Source organism: Polypterus senegalus, chromosome 6, assembly GCF_016835505.1.
Source record: "Polypterus senegalus isolate Bchr_013 chromosome 6, ASM1683550v1, whole genome shotgun sequence".
NCBI classification, from domain to species: domain Eukaryota; kingdom Metazoa; phylum Chordata; class Cladistia; order Polypteriformes; family Polypteridae; genus Polypterus; species Polypterus senegalus.
Window position 1 is genome coordinate 59,152,142 of NC_053159.1, and position 19,089 is coordinate 59,171,230.

General features: G+C 41.1%; 1 protein-coding gene across 2 annotated transcripts in view; it reads right to left on the minus strand.

Moving 5' to 3' along the window:
- Nucleotides 1-19,089, minus strand: part of LOC120531055 (MORN repeat-containing protein 1-like) — a 428,485-nt gene that overhangs the window by 354,860 nt on the left and 54,536 nt on the right. For both annotated transcript variants that reach the window (XM_039756051.1, XM_039756050.1), the window contains exon 7: nt 3,723-3,819. In XM_039756051.1, the coding sequence (XP_039611985.1) occupies nt 3,723-3,819 (97 nt within the window). The remainder of the gene's footprint in view (nt 1-3,722; nt 3,820-19,089) is intronic.

Consider the following 19,089-nt stretch of genomic DNA (forward strand, 5'->3'; position numbering starts at 1 on the left):
CGGAGGATGCAAAAACTAGTGTGTTTCTTCATGACGGTCCCAAGCCCAGACAAATGAGGAGGGTTATGTCAGAAAGGGCATCCAGTGTAAAATGTTGCAAGATGAATATGTGGCCAACGCAGATTTCTATACCGGATCAGTTGAGGCCCAGGTTAACAACGGCCACTACCAGTGCTGTTAGCCAACAGGGTGTTGGGGGTAATTGGGCTACTGATGGCTGAAAGAAAAGAAGAAGTGGAAGGTGTAACCGGAAGCAGAAGGAGAGTGGAAGTGAGGGTAGGAACTTTGAATGTTGGCCTTATGACTGGAAAAGGGAGAGAGCTGGCTGATATGATAAGAGAGAAGAAAGACTGATATATTGTGCATGAAAAAGACCCGATGGAAAGGGAGCAAGGCCAGATGTATCAGAGGCAGGTTGAAATTGTTATACCATGGTATGGATGGAGAGGAAATGGGATAGGGGTTATCCTGAAGGAACAGCATGTCAAGACTGTTTTGGAGATGAAAAGAGTGTCAGAGAGACAGAGCGTTGCTTATGAAGCGGGAAATTGAAGATGTGATGATGAATGTTATTAGTGCATATGCCCCGCAAGCTGGGTTTGTGATGGATTAGAAAGAAAATTTCTTGAGTGAGTTGGATTAAGTGGTGGAGAGTGCACCCAAAGGAGAGAGAGTAATGTTGTGGAGGTGATGGGTAGTATGATGTCAAGGAGAGGAACGAAGAAGGTCAGATGGTAATGGATTTTGCAAAATGAATGGATATGGCAGTGGTGAATATGTATTTTATGAAGAAAAAGGAACACAGGGTGACATACAAGAGTGGAGGAAATGCAGACAGGTGGATTATATACTATACAGAAGGGTAAATCTTAAGAAGATAATTCATACAAGAATCATGTTCTGCATATTTGGTTAAGGTAACACATTAATGAATCTCAATGAACATTTTTACAGGTTACATAAAGTGCTGACAGCTTGCATAACTGCTATGGCCACATTGCAGGTCAGTAATTTTCTTACAGATGAGAAGCATCACATATTCTACTGAATTATAATCAAGATATATACAGGTGTTATATGCATTCTAATGAAATATGTATTTTAACAGACATACCCTAAGAAATTTTATGTTCTATTACTTTTTTACGGATGTCCAGTGCTTGCTTTTGCACAAAGCTATGGAATGTGTATCCATTTTACTAAATAGGATATTTGTCTTTGTCATTTTGTTGCCTAAATGTACAATATGTAAAAGCTAGAATTGCATAGCTTTTCAATCTTACAGATATTATACTACACATCCTTTGTAAACATCACATGGTCCTTTAAATAATTATTCTTAATTAATGCACTCTTTAACAAATCACATGGTATTTTGAGAAATACCCAGCTTCATTAAACCTATCCAATGAAACACAAACTTTGTGTAACAATAAATGTTTTTAGATAGTCTTAATGGTAAGCATATATATGTAAGAACATTTTCATGTACGTAACAAGATGAGACTGCAAACCTAAAAAAACTACCAGAAAACAATCTGTCAACAGAATGCATTGCAACATAGCATCTGTTAATATGCTACAGTTTACTCCTAAAAGATTAGTTAGAGCATAAGTGAAGCGCCTTGAGCTTGGGAAAGGTGCTATATAAATAAAATAATTTATCATTATGAAATAAGTAATGTAGGTGTCTGCTGATTTAGACCACTTCAAAAATTTTATGTCACAGGTATCTCTGTATATGTAAAGCTCTAAAGAAAGACTTGGAAACATCCGTGTGCTGTACAAATGTAGCATTCACATAATTTTCCCAGTTTACTGAAGTACAGTGCATCACATGGTCAAAGAGGAACTTAAGGTTTAAATTTAATGGTTTAAGATGACCCATTTAGCAGTGAAAACTGAAAATTTATTATTTGAACTGATTAACATTTGGAGGAAGATGGCTAATTTATGATTATGAATGGTGCATATGCTTAAAGGTATCATTAAGAGTTCAGTCACTATTTATGAAAGGTGAAAAGGAGCCGAAAAAGTTTAGATCTTATAGTTACAGCTCAGTTTAGAGAATTATGTAAATGAAAATGTTAAACAGGGCTATTCTGGAGGTTGAAAACCTGAATGTCCTACATGGTTGAAGTCAAACACATCACTAAACCATTTCTAGATAAAAGTAAAAAACATACAAACAAAAAAAAAAAGAATGCTAACAGTGTCATATTTTATTAGTTCCAAGACCTCTGTATTGAAACTTATATATAAGTAAATGTTTACAGCACTCTGATAATTTAAAAGAAATGTGCAAATTAAAAATGATCAAAGTATGTTTAAATACAAAAATATTAGGTGAATTTTTTTATCAGGTACATCTAAATGGTGCAAGTTGGTTCAATATTTCCTTTAATTATTTGGAGCATTAACTTAACAAGATGTCAGACATAAAGCTGAGGGTTATTGCCTTGTGTTTCATCTAATGTATCCCACAGTTGTTGTATTGTCTGGTGGCACATCTATACAGTAAATTGGATGTTCAACCTCATCACACAATGTTCATTTAGACCCAGGACTCATAAGTCTATTTATTTAACTTCAATACACTCTCATTTTTCATTTTAATGACATGGCATAATAACCTTGCTACATTTCCATATACACTTGTGCTTGAAAGTTTGTGAACCCTTTAGAATTTTCTATATTTCTGTATAAATATGACCTAAAACATCATTAGATTTTCACTCAAGTCCTAAAAGTAGTTAAAGAGAAAGCAGTTAAACAAATGAGACAAAAATATTATACTTGATCATTTATTTATTGAGGAAAATGATCGAATATTACGTATTTGTGAGTATTTATTTTGATTTTGAAATATAGAAAACTCTAAAGGGTTCACAAACTTTCAAGAACAACTGTAGGGAAGAGTAAATTGTTGCTATTAAGGGAAATAGATGATTTGCAATGACTTTCAAATATCTTGACGTACCTAAATATACTGAAAACTGTCATGTCACAGGCATCAACCTGCACTGTTGACACCACTTGATGTATTCATGAACTGATGGGATTTTCACCAATCCCCGTTTTCTCTTGAATTGGGAGGAAACAGGGATTCATCATACTAAGCAATGTTTAAACAGTCACCTTTATGCTTCCTTACATTCCTGCAAGCATATTTTGTTGTTGTTCATTTACAGAAGGGTTATTCAGTGGGAATTGTGGATTCTGACATGCTTCTTCTAGCAAGACTGTTAACTTTCGTAGTGAGCTTAATTGTCATCCTGAAAATCTCTATTTGCACTCTGCTTCAGTCTGTTAATGACTAAGGGACTGCCTGTGACTGGCTGATTTTTGAGCACAAATCCATTCTTGATAAACCACTGACAGTGCTGTGTGAGAAAACCCGATGGTGTCGCATGCGATGCTCATAACCATGACACTTTTAAAGTTACGTACTATGTTGTATTGTTAGTATAGAATAGCTTATTAATAAAATCCAAGCCTAGTGTATGATAATTTTTGCCCATGATCTATTTTTTCTGTAGCAAGTCGAAAAGTTCTAATATGCTCAGTACGGTTGCTATGACAATCAGGTTGGCATAGATATACACAGCTGAGTAGAAGCTTGTTTATAGATTTGTGTGCCTGTAAATAGATAGTAGCAAGTAAAGCAGACTCATAGTAGGAATGGAAAAAAAGCCAAAATAATGCCTCAATTTCATACTCACAGGCTGGCTGGCCATTTATCCACTGTCCTTCATAGATGATGCCTGAGCTATGAATCATAGTGCCATGACCATTGAACAGATCGTTCCTCCACTGACCCTGCAAATAATAATATTTTATGATAATTTTGTACATGTACCGGGTTACCTGCTTTTACTTGATTTTCACCACTGCGGACCATCGTCCTTTGTACATCACCATCTTAGATCTCTCAAAATGCTGATACAGCAAACTCTGTGAACTTTCTGGTTTCTATACAAAATCCTTTACAATTCTCTACACAGATGCATATGAATGTTAATAAAGTGCTCCTACTCATCTCCTGTCTGATTCGCTCCGATTTCTGACAAATCATCAACAAACCCAAGTGTTAGATTTAATAGGCCCCAGAAGAACACAACATATATGCAATATTGCTTACCCCAGGTGACAATGTAACTGCCATCTTGGAATCAATAACTAGTTATTTCACCTTTAGCAGCAATCACTTCAATAAAATGTTTGCTGCAGTTACTTTTCTCAATATTATACCACAACCCATAAAACATTATTGAATATTTTTCGAGTGAATCATAGTTCTTTATATATTATAGGCTGAATAAAAACTAGCCAAATGTGACAAATTTTTGAGCTCTTTTAACAAAAAATGTATTTTAATTTTGGCATGAAAATATTTAAATAATATTGAATATTGTAGCTTGTCATTATATAACTACAGATGTATAAAAAAATTATTCATAAAATATTACTCATCAGTTCTTTTTTTCTGAGAAGCATGTGTGCATGGAGGCATGACTAGAACCGAGAGAAGTTGTCTCATGCCATAGAAGTTGCTGCTCTGCAGTACCCTAGCCTACACAAATATCTGGCACTGAACATGGAACCATGTTGCTTATGACAATCCAAGCTGCTACACAAAACTTGTGCATACTTTTAATACCAATTAAACAAATTTAAAATGTTTAAAATGTAAGAAAACATCTAAAGGGTTTTGTCGAGTTCAATAAAATAACTTCCAGTTTTTTTTTTTTTTATTAATAATGTTGATCCACCTACAACTTTTTTCCCCCCTGAAGTAAAATCAATTTTCATTTCCTCCTTTGTCAAGTTTTTGCCTTTTTTGTCTGATGATGTGTGTGATTTTTAAACATTTTTTCTTTGAATCTTCATAATTTTTATTTACCTTTGAGGGATATGGCTACATTATTTTTACGTATGCCTGTGAGAAAGCCAGCAAAAATAGGAGTGCTTTGACCTTTTTTTATTGTATTGAAAGCGGAAGAAGACATCAGCTATACATGACATACAGACAGAGAAAGCAAGTCACAAATGCTACTTTCTCAAATGTATTGTATTTAGTAACCTGGAATAATAAGTGAAGTACCCAGCTTCACTTTTATTCACTAGTACCTTCATTTATTAACACAGGTGTCAGGGATGCCAGGGGCGACAACCCGGCTGGGATGACATGAAGGACTGGAAGAGGGCGTGCGCCCACCTGGGATCACGTGGGGGCTGCCACCCTGGTTGCTTTGGGGGCCACGGGTAGAGGGCTTGGAAGCTCAACCCTGCAGGGGCCCGTGGTCACCGCCAGGGGGTGCCCCGATGCCTTTGGAGCCCTGGACCTCAGCACTTCTGCCACACCAGGAAGTGCTGGGGGGAAGAGAAGCAGGGACACCCGGAGTGGTTCCGGGAGTACAGCTGGCACTTCTGCCACACTGGGGCGTGTTGGCAAGTGATTGCCGGGGAGCACCTGGAGCACATCCGGGTGTGGATAAAAGGGGCCGCCTCCCTTCATTCGAGGCTGGAGTCGGGTGGAAGCAGGATGAAGCAGAAGAAGAAAGTGTGGAGGCAGCCCGAAGAAGAAGGCATTGTGTGGCCAGGACTTTGTGGGGTTTTGTGTGTGCACTGATTTTTATAAATAGACATTGTAAATAAACATGTGGTGGTGGAAAAACAACATGTCTGCCTGTCTGTGCCCAGGTAACGTTCACACAGGCAAATAATGTGAAGTAGACTGCTGATGGGGACTGATGGATTGTTTTTCTGTACCAAAACTGGAAGATCAAGTTAAATGGAAGGCAAGTTGTTAAAGTCAATTAACTACCATATATTTAGCAACACGTGAGGGTGACCCACTGCCTCATGTTGCAACAGCGCTACTTACCTGGACTGCAAATCACAGCAGCCCCAAGAGTAATATGCCATTGGGCAGCTTTAGCTTTTCGCAGGAAGGGTTGCTGGAAAAAAACAAGGTATGGCACAGAATTTACCAATGGATCCATAAGATCCCAGTAGGATCACAAGCTTCGGATGTCTTTTTGTTTCTACATTTACTTCACAATTGGATTACAATTACAGAAATACAGTTTTCTCTGGAGTTATGTTCTTGTCCTATACCTGATATTTTGTGTGGCTTGTCTTGGTTGGTAAATGTATTTGTCCAAGAAGCACTAACCAACTTCTACAAATCTTTAAGCAACAACCGGATCCCAGTAGGACAAAACGTTTCGTAACATTCAGGAGGCTGTTCACTTGGCATCTTAGTTAATTTTTCACCATTATCTGAATCTGTTGTACTGGACTGTTTCACAATTATTTAGTGCCTAACGTTTCATTGGATTTCTTTTGTATCAGTTTGTAGTTAAATATTTATTATTGCAGTTATGGTTATGTGTTGAATTCTGTTTATGTAATACTTGTTTAAACGTATTTGCTTCATTATTTATTCAATATATTATTTTTCATTTTAGTTAAACTGCCATTTGCATGTCTGTTTGGGAGGGTGTGAGCCGAGTTCAAACCTGGGTCTGTTCTTGGCAACCCCAAATTAAAATAAATAAATCACTGTTTTACAAACAATGAGAAACTGAGTGCTTTGCGGCCACTACAGTGTGCCGATACAAATAAGTAAATTAAATTGTTGATTCATGTAATTCTTATTTAGTACTACCTAAGCTTTAGTTCAGTTTCATTTAACCAGTTTCTTATCTTTATTTGCTGATGCACTTTCGCTGGATAAGAAGGCCAATGTGATGTGCTTCAGAGATTTTTCTACCCTCATTTCTATTACCCTACAGTTAGATATGTTTCTATAGAAACTAAGTGTATTTTACAGAATTTTAGTTCACTCTGGCCCCAACTATTTGCCATATAAAGAGGAGAAAACAAGCTTACAAATCGTGAACTCAGAAAATGTAGCACCCTAATCATGCACTACAAGAAAGGAGGTTAAAAGAAATAGGTGGCCTAGGTGTATGTACGAAAATAACAAATTTGACAAATGAAGTGACCATTCAGTCCATCAGGCTTATTTGTTTAGCTAAAAGCTAAGATATCCCAATATTTTATCCAGATACTTCTTAAAGGTTGTCATGGTGTCTGCTTCAACTACATGATATAATAGTTTGTTCCAGATTTACACAATTATTAATGAAGAACTGTTTCCTGGCTTCAATTTGAACCCTTAAATTCAACTGGTGACTTCTAGTATGCAGTTCATCATTTAGCTGAAAGAATACAGCTAGATCTACTTTATCAGTTCTGAAGACTTGGATTAGGTCCCGATTCAGTCTACTTTTCTCGAGACTAAACAGAGCATGACATGTCCTTACGTTTTGGGATGCACTTGGTTACTTTCCTCTCCTCTGCACAGTTTCATGTGCTGTTATGTCCTTTTTGGAACCTAATGACCAGAACAAAATTCCACATGCTGTCTCACTACTGAGACCTGGGTTCGCTTCCTGGGTCCTCCCTGCGTGGAGTCTGCATGTTCTACTCGTGTCTGCGTGGGTTTCCTCCGGGTACTACAGTTTCCTCCCACAGTCCAAAGACATGCAGGTTAGGTGCACTGGCGATCCTATTGCCCATAGTGTGTGCATGGTGTGTGAGTGTGTGTGTGTGTATGTGTTTGTGCCCTGTGGTGGGCTGGCACCCTGCCAAGCACCCTGTGTTGGCTGGGATTGGCTCCGGCAGACCCCCGTGACCCTGTGTTAGGATATAGCGGGTTGGATAATGGATGGATGGATGGTCTCACTACTGAATTATATAATCTTAAGTGTAACATCCCTTGATTTTGTTATGTATCTGTTTGAATTTATGTGCATTTTATGTATTGCTGTTTTTGGTAATTATGTGCTATTAGTTTTCTTACTTTTATGATAATTCTGCTGAATTCACTAGTCATATGTTATTTGTGTTCTCTACCCTTAAATGTGTCTCCATTCCATGTGTTTTGTAGGAGGAGCCACAGGAGGAGGAGACACCATAATGTTACGGATGCTAGCTACTTATCACAGTCAGAAGTGACAGCCAGCAGTCAAGTATTGTACATGTTGGAATACTTTTATAAGTACAGTATTGCCTTTTCTATGGATTTTCCATTTTTCTTAATTTTTTTGTGCACTAGTTAAATGGATTATGATTTCTGGATTTTGTCCTGGGACTTTGTTTGCTATAGTACTGACTTTTAAGTATCTCTTTTTAACCCATTTTGATCTTTTCAGCATTTGGCTTGTATATTTCTATTTTCTCAATGATTTTTTTTTTTTATATAAAGATTCTGTTGTCCTTTTTATGTACAAGCAGAGGGACAATGGGCATCCTTTTTGTGAGGCTTTCAGCAGATTTTGCGACAATTAAGTTTATTTTATGTCTAAAATCCCTTTTGGGTCTGTAAAGCCTGAGGCAGGACACTAGAAATAAGGTTAAGCCCAATGGGTGAGGCCTTTTCCAGGAAAGCAAAGGAGGCCTGGTCCTTGCCTGGCCTATGAAGACTTTTGTGGAGCATCTGGAGGCCTCTTACCCTTTTGCCATGTTTAGGACTTCTGCGTACAACAGATTTATATTTAACAGTGTTAACAACACAGCCAAACATTTTATTCTCCTTTTTATCCCACTTCTGCTCATTGTTTAGACAATGAGAATATCGTGCCAGTGTATACCCCTAACATTCTCAACTACAGGGCATTGCTTAATGAGCATAAAGGTAACTAACAATGGAAACTTAAAATTTTTGATTTTTGAAAATTCAAAACAAATAGGTTATCACAACATTTTTTAACTGAAATTAGTCAGCCTTTGAAATCATTTAATTAATTGCTTAAAATATTTTTTTAATTTTAACCTCCTGTTTTTTTCCCCCCCATCTACAGTATATGACACTTGAATTGCCCTCAGAATGACAAAAGCAAGATTTGTTTTTTTAAAGAAACAAAATATAAAAATTGGCACTACAAATCCTAATCTGTTCCTCTAAATTGATACTTTTTAAAGTTTCTGGTAGTTAAATTATAATCTAGCATTTAATATTTAATATATTTTGTATAAAGAATCTTTTCCATACATTGCACCAATAAAGGAAGATTTCATGGCATATCTAAACTTAAAATAACATCAAGATGGCCAAACATGAGCAAAAGGAAGAAAATAAAGAACAAAGGGATGGATGAACACTAGAACAATAAACAAGTAAATTAAACAATTCTTACGTGGAATCCAGGGCCTCTAACTCAGGATTTTCCAGGGTTAGTTGAGCAGGTAGTCCTCATGATTTTGGGAAATTATGTGCTATCTTCCAGTCCACCATTGTGTAGTCAGTTTACATACACAATCACTAACCCTCATAAGCACTCTAAGAAAAACATTCTCTAGTCTTGGATACTTGTTTGATTTCAACCTTTCTCATTCATTCAGCTCTTCTCCCTCAACAATTTCCAAATCACTAAGTACCTCCTTGGCACTGTCTGTTACTGATGGGAGATCATCCTGTTTTTCACATATGAAAAATTCAGAAAAATGCAAATTTAGAGCATCTGTTAGTTCAAAGACTGTATATTTTTGAATACTAAGGGCAAGCTAGTTTTGACTGCTCTTCAACTACTAAAATACTAATAGAATCTCTCAGTCATCTTTCATCTTATCTGCAATATATCTCTCTAGCTGACGTTTAGCATTCCTAATAGCCTTTTAACTGTTGTTCTCATACGCCCTGGAGTTATCTATCTTATACACCTTATTTTTTTTCCCCATCTTCTTTTTTAATCTAGTTATTTATCCAGTGTGAAGATTTCTTTAATTCCTCACTATTTCTACATTTTGGAATGAACATATTCTGCATTAGATGCAAAATGCTTTTAACCTGCGTCACATTTAAAAGCTTATCCTAGTTTATCTATTTTAGACTCTGCCGCATCTGCTAAAAAAACTGACTCCACTAAAGTTAAACTTAATTGTACTCACTGCACTATTTGATGTGCTTGATTTGACAGTTATACAAGTTTGTTCTCGAGATCTCAAGAAAGCAGACACAACAAATTATTGAGAATTAAACAACAAGGAAAGTTGCTAAGATACTTGGCATTCATTTTGTCCTTACATGCTTGTGACCTAACAAATGCCATCAAAATTCTTGCGCTTACATGCTTGATTGACAGGGGCTGTTTTCTTAGTTTTAACCAAGGGTAGCCATAATTTACTAAGCTACCTCCAATTTCACCCAGTGGCACCCTTCTACTTCCAGGTGTACTGATGCCTTATAGCACCTGTGCCTAGGTTTATTTCACAACTGGGCTGCCTTGTGAGTGGACTTTCCAAGTTGTCTCCATGTCCATGTGCAGCTAGGTTGCCTAGTTATTCTAAACTATCCACATTTGAGTTAGTCCAGGTGTTCATGTAAGGGCTTACTAAAACTTACTAACATGCAAATTTAGAAAATGGATGGATTCTTCTAAGATTCTGTTGAATGTGGGGAGAAAGAAAAAAAAGCTGCTAGCCTGTCTTATCTTGTTTTTGACACTTGTCAGACATTTCACCACACCACTACATTTCAAGAGTTCAAATGTAATACATATTTAGTATGTTCAGCAATTATTATTATTTTCTCCACCACTTGATCCCTATATTCCTTATTTTATTTCTGTTCTATCGTAAGTCAGCTTAATTGTACATTTGGCTTAATTGTACATACTTTATTACACTGCTGCTTTGCTCATTATTTTTAGTTCTTGTGAGAAAGACTATTATTTATTTAACACATCCCTTTTCCAGGAAGGCTCTTGTTGAGACCCGCTCCCTTTTTATTATCTTGTCCCACCCTGTCTTGCAATTCCCTTTATAACATAACCTTCTCCTCACACGTTCTCTTCTCATTTCCCACTTCAAAGAAGATTTAATAATGCATTTATTTTGAGGCAGAAAATCAGACTTGCAGTTCTGAAATTTATACAATTTACGTTAACCCAAGATGAGTGGTCTATAGTGTCATTCTCAATTGCACTTTAATTACGGTGCTGTGAAGGTGTGTTTTTAAGTGTGCAAAATGCAGTAAGGTGATTGACATTGTAAACAATAAATCTCAAAGCCAAAATTGCTAAAATGGATTAGAAAAGAAAATTCACATATCAACAAGGCTACAAATGCTTAAATCATCGAAAACTAAGGCAGGCATTGTGATCCTACCTGATATTGGCAAAACATAGCCACGACTTAACTGGGTGCTTGCAGCTATTAGGCGAGTCTGTGCAGATATTTGCACTGACATACAAATGTCAAATTAAAATAATCTGCTTGCAGCTGGTGTCTCGCAGCTGTGATCTAAGCTGTATTTATAATCCCTGTGCTTTCTGCATTTCAGAGTTTGTGAGATGCTGATTTAAAACTGATTAAAACACAGTAGGGGGAAAAAAATGTGAGTTTGCACAATCTAGGTTGTAGCAGAAACAGTGCTGTCACTATAGTTCAAAAATATTTTTGCATGAAGATCTACTGTTTGCCTGTTCAAATATGTTAAAAAAAAGTCAACAGTTTCTATATGATGTACTTACCTTTTCACATGAGTGTGTATGATCCTGTACTTGGTATGCACAAATTTACCACTAAACCATTAATGATCTACTTCAGCCAAAATTGTTGCTCAACTAGTTGAATGTTTTCAGCTTTGTCTTCCAGTTTTCTATTGTATCTATACTAATAAAAGGCAAAGCCCTCACTGACTGATTCACTCACTCACTCAATCACTAATTCTCCAACTTCCCGTGCAGGTAGAAGGCTGAAATTTGGCAGGCTCATTCCTTACAGCTTACTTACAAAAGTCAGGCAGGTTTAATTTCAAAATTCTACGCGTAAAGGTCATAACTGGAACCTACTTATGTACATACGTATATACCGGCCATAGCCTGCAGCTCAGTCGCCGTGCGAGGTGGAGTTGTGTCCCTCATCGTCACGCCTCCCACGTAATTGAGTGCCTGCCCATATAAGGCCATCCATCAGCGGCAATCCAATAGAAACACTCTGCCACCGAGTGGCTCACGTGAACGGACTGTGAACGCAGTATGCAGACAAAAAGCAACAGCTCCAAAGAGCGCTGAACAAAAAATGCATTACACAATTGAGAAGGAGAAAAAGAATATGAAGCGAGTGACACATACAAGCATATTCATTAGTGCAGCTTGCGGAAACAAAGCACGGTGTAAACCTAAAGTTTAAATTAAGTTCATAGACAGGCTGCCGCTGGCGTTTGTCATGCCCATGACCAATACAATATTTGCGAAATACAAGGGTTTAAACGAGACTTTTGATCACTTTGTAACAGAGCTTAAATTGCTGTAACAGAGTTTAAATTGCTGGTATGCCAGGTCTGAGCTAACATTAAATAAAGCCGTGGACATCGCGAGATCGCATGAGATAGCACAAGCACAGCTGAGAAGCTTCGATGCATGTACTCCGAGCGGCTCACATGAACTGACTTTGCAGGACTGGGAAAGGTTAAATTAAGTTCATAGACACGCTACCGCTAAATATTCGCAGGCAAATCCACAACTTAATACCGGGAATGCCTGTTAAACATCTTAGATGCACGAGTACTGATTTGAGTAGTGAACGCTTTGATGAATAAAACCTGTTATCTTTACCACAGTTGACAAACATGGAATATAACTTGAACACAACACATCCTCCAAATACAAACCTGATTGAAAGAAATAATGATAATCAAATCCTTGATGACTGCAACACTCATAACAGTGACAAAACTATTACATTGGTATATATCTATATATATATGTAGATATGTATATATGTGTGTATACATATATATATGTATGTATGTATGTATGTATGTATGTATGTGTGTGTGTGTGTGTGTGTGTGTGTATTGTCACACACGTGCGCATGGGAGGCAGCTAAAGGGCTTGAGTGAAGGCAGTTCTGAGGCATGCCGGGATGTGGCAGAGTGCACTGACTCTTTTTCTTCCTTCCCTGTAGACCATTCCTGGGAGATTCCACCTGGCTCGCTTGACATCACTTCCGGGACCGAACCAATGGAAACAGACCTTACCAGCTCCGGCCCGTCTGATGTCACGTCCGGGCTTGATCCAATGAGTGATGAACATGTGCCTAATCCTTATGACCTCACTTCCTGTCTTCCCCTTTAAAAGCGTGCCCTTTTTCCCCTTTTCCCTCAGTCTTGTTTTGGACTCGGTTGTATGCACTTCAGTGCTCTGTATTTCTATAAAACGATTTTGCAGCCAGGATACCAGATTATACAGGTGGCTGCCCCAAACCTTTATCTGAGTATGTCTCATTCTTGTGACATTGGCGTAGCCGGCAGGATCGAGAAGTCCTGGAATAGAAGGGGACAGGACCTGCAACACATCCAAGTGGGACCATACCGGGGCCGAGTTTCCAGGCGGGGAGGGTGTCCCGTGTTTCGGAGTGGCCCGGTACAGGCTCTGCTCCCGGCATGCTGCACTAGGCAATCTAGACAGGCCAGGGAGTGTTCGAGAGGGGCTCACAGACTTGGGCTGCTTCGGAAGAGGGAGGCAAAGAGGACTGTTTATGCTCTCTCGGAAGAGAGTGCCCGCCTCCCTGTGAAGCCAGAGCCTCGATTTCCACCTAGGGGTGCCCCAGACTGGCAGGCGAGTAGCCTGAAAAACTGGAGGTTTGACCCAGAGCGGCCAACCCCACAGCAAGCCTGGTCCCTATGGGCAAAGGTAGGGCAGTGGCTATGGCCACAGAAACTTAAGCCCTTCCAAATAATAGAGCAGGTGGCTTGCTACCTGCTTCTGGACACATTACTCCGGGGCTTCACCCAGCCGGTCTTGGGTAGACAATTCAAAAACTTGGCAGAGCTCGTAGAAAAACAAAGGACGGCCTCACAATCTGGGGGAGCTGAACTGTCCCTTGGCCAAACTTCGGCCGGAGTACGTCCCAAAACCTATGACCCCCCCAACCCCACCCCGTACAACCCAGAGCTTGCGTCAGCGACCCGGGGCCGCGGCCGTGCAAACCGCTTGGGAAAAAGGTGGAATGCAGGTGGAGGGGGAAGAGGGGTTGGTGTGCTCTGACAAACCCGTTGGGGGTTCCTCACACAGTCGTGGTAATCGTCAACGGGTTTAAAACTTCTGTTCAATACCGGCAGCAACATTTCCATTGTTGCCCGCCGAGTTGTGCTACCGCAACAGTGGTTAAACTTTAAGGCCGGTATAATCTGTATCCACGGGGAAACCCGCTGGTACAGGGCCGCCACTTGTGTCATCAGCTACGGAGGGTGGCAGTCCTTCCTGATACTCCACACCCGGTGATACTAGGGTGGGACTGGCCTAATATTAAAAGCGGTGAGACACCTACCACTCCCGGGGTTAACTTGGGCCTAGTCACGGACGGAGATGAGCCATCTCAAGCTGCCTCCACGCCGTGTAATCAGCCGGCAGAAAGAGAAGAAGCGGCCATCCTTGGTAACGTGGCAACTCCCGGGCCGTCGCGTGCTGACACGTCATCCACCAGAGCCGCGGCAGAACGGGAGGAAACCACGCCCATTGAGGTCTGTGCAGACCCTCTCTCCCTTCTGCGGTTCCAATTTAGAGAAATTTGCAAAAAATGCAGTGGTCCTTGTCAATGGCCAGTGCACTGATCAGTCGATGCCACAGGGCCCTCACTTTGTATTAGACAACAACCTTCTTTACCGTGTAGCAATGCATGATGGGCAGGAGAGAAAGCTGCTGCTAATTCCGCGTACCTTCCGGTGGCAGGTCTGCGAGCTAGCACACGCCCACCTCCTAGGTGGCCACTTGGGCACCGAGAACTCTGGAGCGGATCAAACTCCATTTCTACTGGCCGGGAATCAATGAGGAGGTTTGTCGCTTTGCGCTTCCTGCCCAGAGTGTCAACTGCGACAAATTCCTAGGAGGGACTGTGCTCCTCTCGTTCCTATTCCCCTGATTCATGTTCCCTTCCACAGAATCGGGGTCTACTTGGTTGGACCCCTAGAGCCCTCAGCCCGAGGACACAAGTACATTTTAGTCCTCGTGGATTATGCTACATGATACCCCAAAGCTGTTCCATTGTGCTCAGCTACCTCCAAAGCCATCGCACAGGAATTACTAGGGGTCTTTTCGTGCGTGGGTATTCCCAAGGAAGTCTTGACAGACCAGGGGACATCTTTTACCTCGGAGACATTCAAGGAGACTGCCAAGTTACTGAAAATAAAGCATTTAAAGACCGCGGTGTATCATCCTCAAACCGACGGGTTAGTAGAGAGGTTTAATCAGACTCTCAAACAAATGCTGCGTAAGGTGGTCAGCAAGGATGGAAGAAACTGGGATCAGCTCCTCCCCCTCGTCCTTTTTGCCTATCGGGAAGTCCCACAAGCCTCCACGGGGTTCTCCCCTTTTGAATTACTGTATGGGTGAAAACCTCGGGGCATATTAGACATTCTAAAAGAAGGATGGGAAGAAGAGGCTCTTCCCTCTACAAACATATTAGAGTATATAGCGCAGTTATGCGATAGATTTGGAAAGATTCAGCCTCTCCTTAAAAGTCACATGGAAGAAGCTCAAGCAGAACAGGCCCGTTACTACAACCGCGGCACATCTCTTCGGGAGTTCCACCTGGGAGATCGGGTCATGGTCCTAGTGCCTACCTCCCACTCTAAGTTGCTTGCCCATTGGCAAGGCCCCTACGAAGTTAAGGAGAGGAAGGGGCTGGTCGACTATATGGTGAGTCAACCCAATCGTCGGCCGAAGGAGTGGGTTTATCATGTGAACTTGCTGAAACCGTGGAAAGACAGGGACCCTGATCCCTCCTCCGGCCAGCCCCGCTCACTCTTTGCTCATACACACAGCCTTAACTTCAGTACGGACTTAAGTCCCAGACAACGGCAGGAGCTGGAAACAGTTATCCGGGCCGTTCGGGAGGTAGTCTGTGAAAACCCCGGAAGGACCTCTCTGGTTGAGCACAACATTGTGATAGAGCCCGGGGTTATTGTCTAAGAACGCCCTTATCGTCTTCCCGAGGCAAAAAGGGCTGAAGTGGAGCTTGAGATCAAGCGCATGCTGGAGCTAGGTGTGATTGAGGAACGTTATAGTCCCTGGGCCAGCCCAATTGTGCTCGTCGGTAAGCCTGACGGGAGTTGGAGGTTTTGCAATGACTTCCGTCGGCTTAATCAAGTCTCCCGATTTGATGCCTATTCAATGCCACGATTGGACGACCTCCTCGAGAGGCTTGAACAGGCTCGATATTTGACCACTCTTGACATGACAAAAGGGTACTGGCAGGTTCCTTTAACGGACTCCGCGAAGGAAAAAAACGCGTTTAGTATCCCTAGCGGACACTGGCAGTAACGTGTCCTTCCATTTGGGTTACACGGGGCTCCAGCAACCTTCCAGTGTCTGGTGGACAAAGTGCTTCGGCCTCATAACTCATAAAGTGCTGCCTACCTGGATGACGTCGTCATCTATTCCAGCATGTGAAGGGAACACCTACAGCATGTCTGAGCGGTATTGCGGACACTTGGTGAGGCCGGGCTCCGGATTGATCCCAAGAAATGCTGCTTTGGATTGAGCGAGGTCAAATATTTAGGCTACCTGGTGGGTCGGGGTACCGTTAGGCCACAGTGCTCCAAAGTTGATGCCATTTTGAAATGGCCCCGTCCGCGAACCAAGCTGCAGGTCCAAGCCTTTCTCGGATTAGCCGGGTACTACCGCCGGTTTGTACCCCGGTTCTCGGAGAGAGCAGCGCCCTTGACTGATTTAACAAAGAGGGCCCCGAACATTGTGGTATGGACTGAGAAGACAGGCACTGCATTTGGTGACTTAAAGCAGGCCTTTACGTCTGCACCTATTTTGATGGCACTTAACTTTTCTTTGCCTTTCATTCTCCAGACGGACACTTTGGACACAGGCCTGGGCGCCGTGCTGAGCCAAAGTGTCGATGGTGTAGAACACCCCATGTTCCTGAGCCGGAAACTGTTGGACGGGGAGACCAGGTATGCAGCGGTGGAAAGGGAGGCTTTGGCAATTAAATGGGCAATTACTCAGCTTAGGTACTACCTGTTGGGCCGGGAATTCACCCTTGTCACGGACCATGCACCTCTACAGTGGATGGCAGTGCACAAGGAGTCAAATCCGCGGGTCACCCGGTGGTTTCTTGACCTACAGCCATATACGTTTTCGCTCGTTCATCGCCGGGGTGCTCTCCATGCCAACGCTGATGCTCTTTCTCGGGCTCACGACCTCTTGGTTAGGTTCGCCCGACCCGACGGGTCTGGGCTAAGTGGGGGGCCTTGTCACACATGTGCGCATGGGAGGCAGCTAAAGGGCTTGAGTGAAGGCAGTTCTGAGGCATGCCGGGATGTGGCAGAGTGCACAGACTCTATTACTCCCTTCCCTGTAGACCATTCCTGGGAGATTCCACCTGGCTCTCTTGACATCACTTCCGGGACCGAAGCAATGGAGACAGACCTTACCAGCTCTGGCCCCTCTGATGTCACGTCCGGGCTTGATCCAATGAGTGATGAACACGTGCCCGATCCTTATGACCTCACTTCCTGTCTTCCCCTTTAAAAGCCTGCCCTTTTTCCCTTTTCCCTCAGTCTTGTTTTGGACTCGGTTGTATGCACTTCAGTGCTCTGTATTTCTATAAAACAATTTTGCCAGGATATATGTATATATATATATATATATATATATGTATATATATATGTGTGTGTGTGTGTGTGTGTGTGTGTGAGTATATATATATATATATATATATATACTAGCAGAATACCAGCTTCACAGTGGAAGTAGTGTGTAAAAGAAGTTATGAAAAGAAAAGGAAAAACTAAAAAAAAACATAACATGATTGTTAATGTAATTGTTTTGTCATTGATATGAGTGTAGTTGAAAACAAAATGAACAAATGAATGAAAAATAAATGAAAAGAAAAATATATATATATTTATATAGCATATCTTTGCAAAACAAAAAGAAATAGAGCGTCACATACACGTCTTCTTTCCTCTGCCTATTAACACTAGAATTACCAGAGCCTACGAAAAAACTCGTAATTCCGTCCCACCTTAAACTGCTTCTTAAATCCCTTCACACCTCTCCGCCAGCGTCCTTTGTTCTCTAAATGTGCTGATAAAGAGAAGCTGGAGCAGCCGGCTATTCCATCCCCACCAATTTAGAGCGTGCACGAACTTCTCTCAGCTCATGCCTTGATTGAGTATCTGGGAGTGAAGTGGAGTTTTAGAGTGAAATAATAGATCGTTGTTTGGAACACACGCATTTCATGTCTGTTCCGTTTCTACAGTAATCTGTGTCAACACATTGTTAAAACAGAAACTTTTTATATTCTAGTAGTAGATGACAAAATGTAGGCATAAACTATATAATGTATGAAGCCTGAAGTCCAAATAGCAAAGAAACATTTTCACAAGAATAACACAATTGCACTTTTATTCAAACATATAACTGCAGAAAGAAAAAGCCGCCTTAACATGCGACATTGACACCAGTTTACTATAACTGACTCCGTGGTTCAATAGATACAGCCCCGCTTGAATCAAGGGTCACGGGTTCGATCCTGCGCCCTCCTTTTGAGAAGTAAACTGTTCTTAGTCTTACTGTTTTAGAATAAAACATACATTTGATTTCAGTCTGTAACAGCCGGTGCAATTTATGATCTTTGTAAAGGTTAGCTTTTTTTTTATTCACTTTCCACTCTCTCAGTCGCGTTCAGAATCAATCCATACAACCCCATCTGACACGGCTGTTTTCACTAAAGATGCGCTATAGCTCTGCAGTGTACCACGATGCATACTAACGAACCCCCCCCCCAGGTTCTGACACACAAACGCTGGCGAAGCTGCCTTCTTCGTATCTCACCGTCACTTGCTTTTCTTTTTATTCAGTTTTATTGAGTGTTCCTGCCAGTCCCGCATGTTGCTGTATGCTTTTCTTTTGCACCCCAGGACATGCAGAAGAAAGAATGGTAAAGACCAACTTCGGCGCTATATGCAATCATCAGACACTCCCCATCTGCCCGTGTCGTTCAAACACAGGAACATATATTGGTGTAAAAGTATAACAAAAGTGCACTTTTCCCATC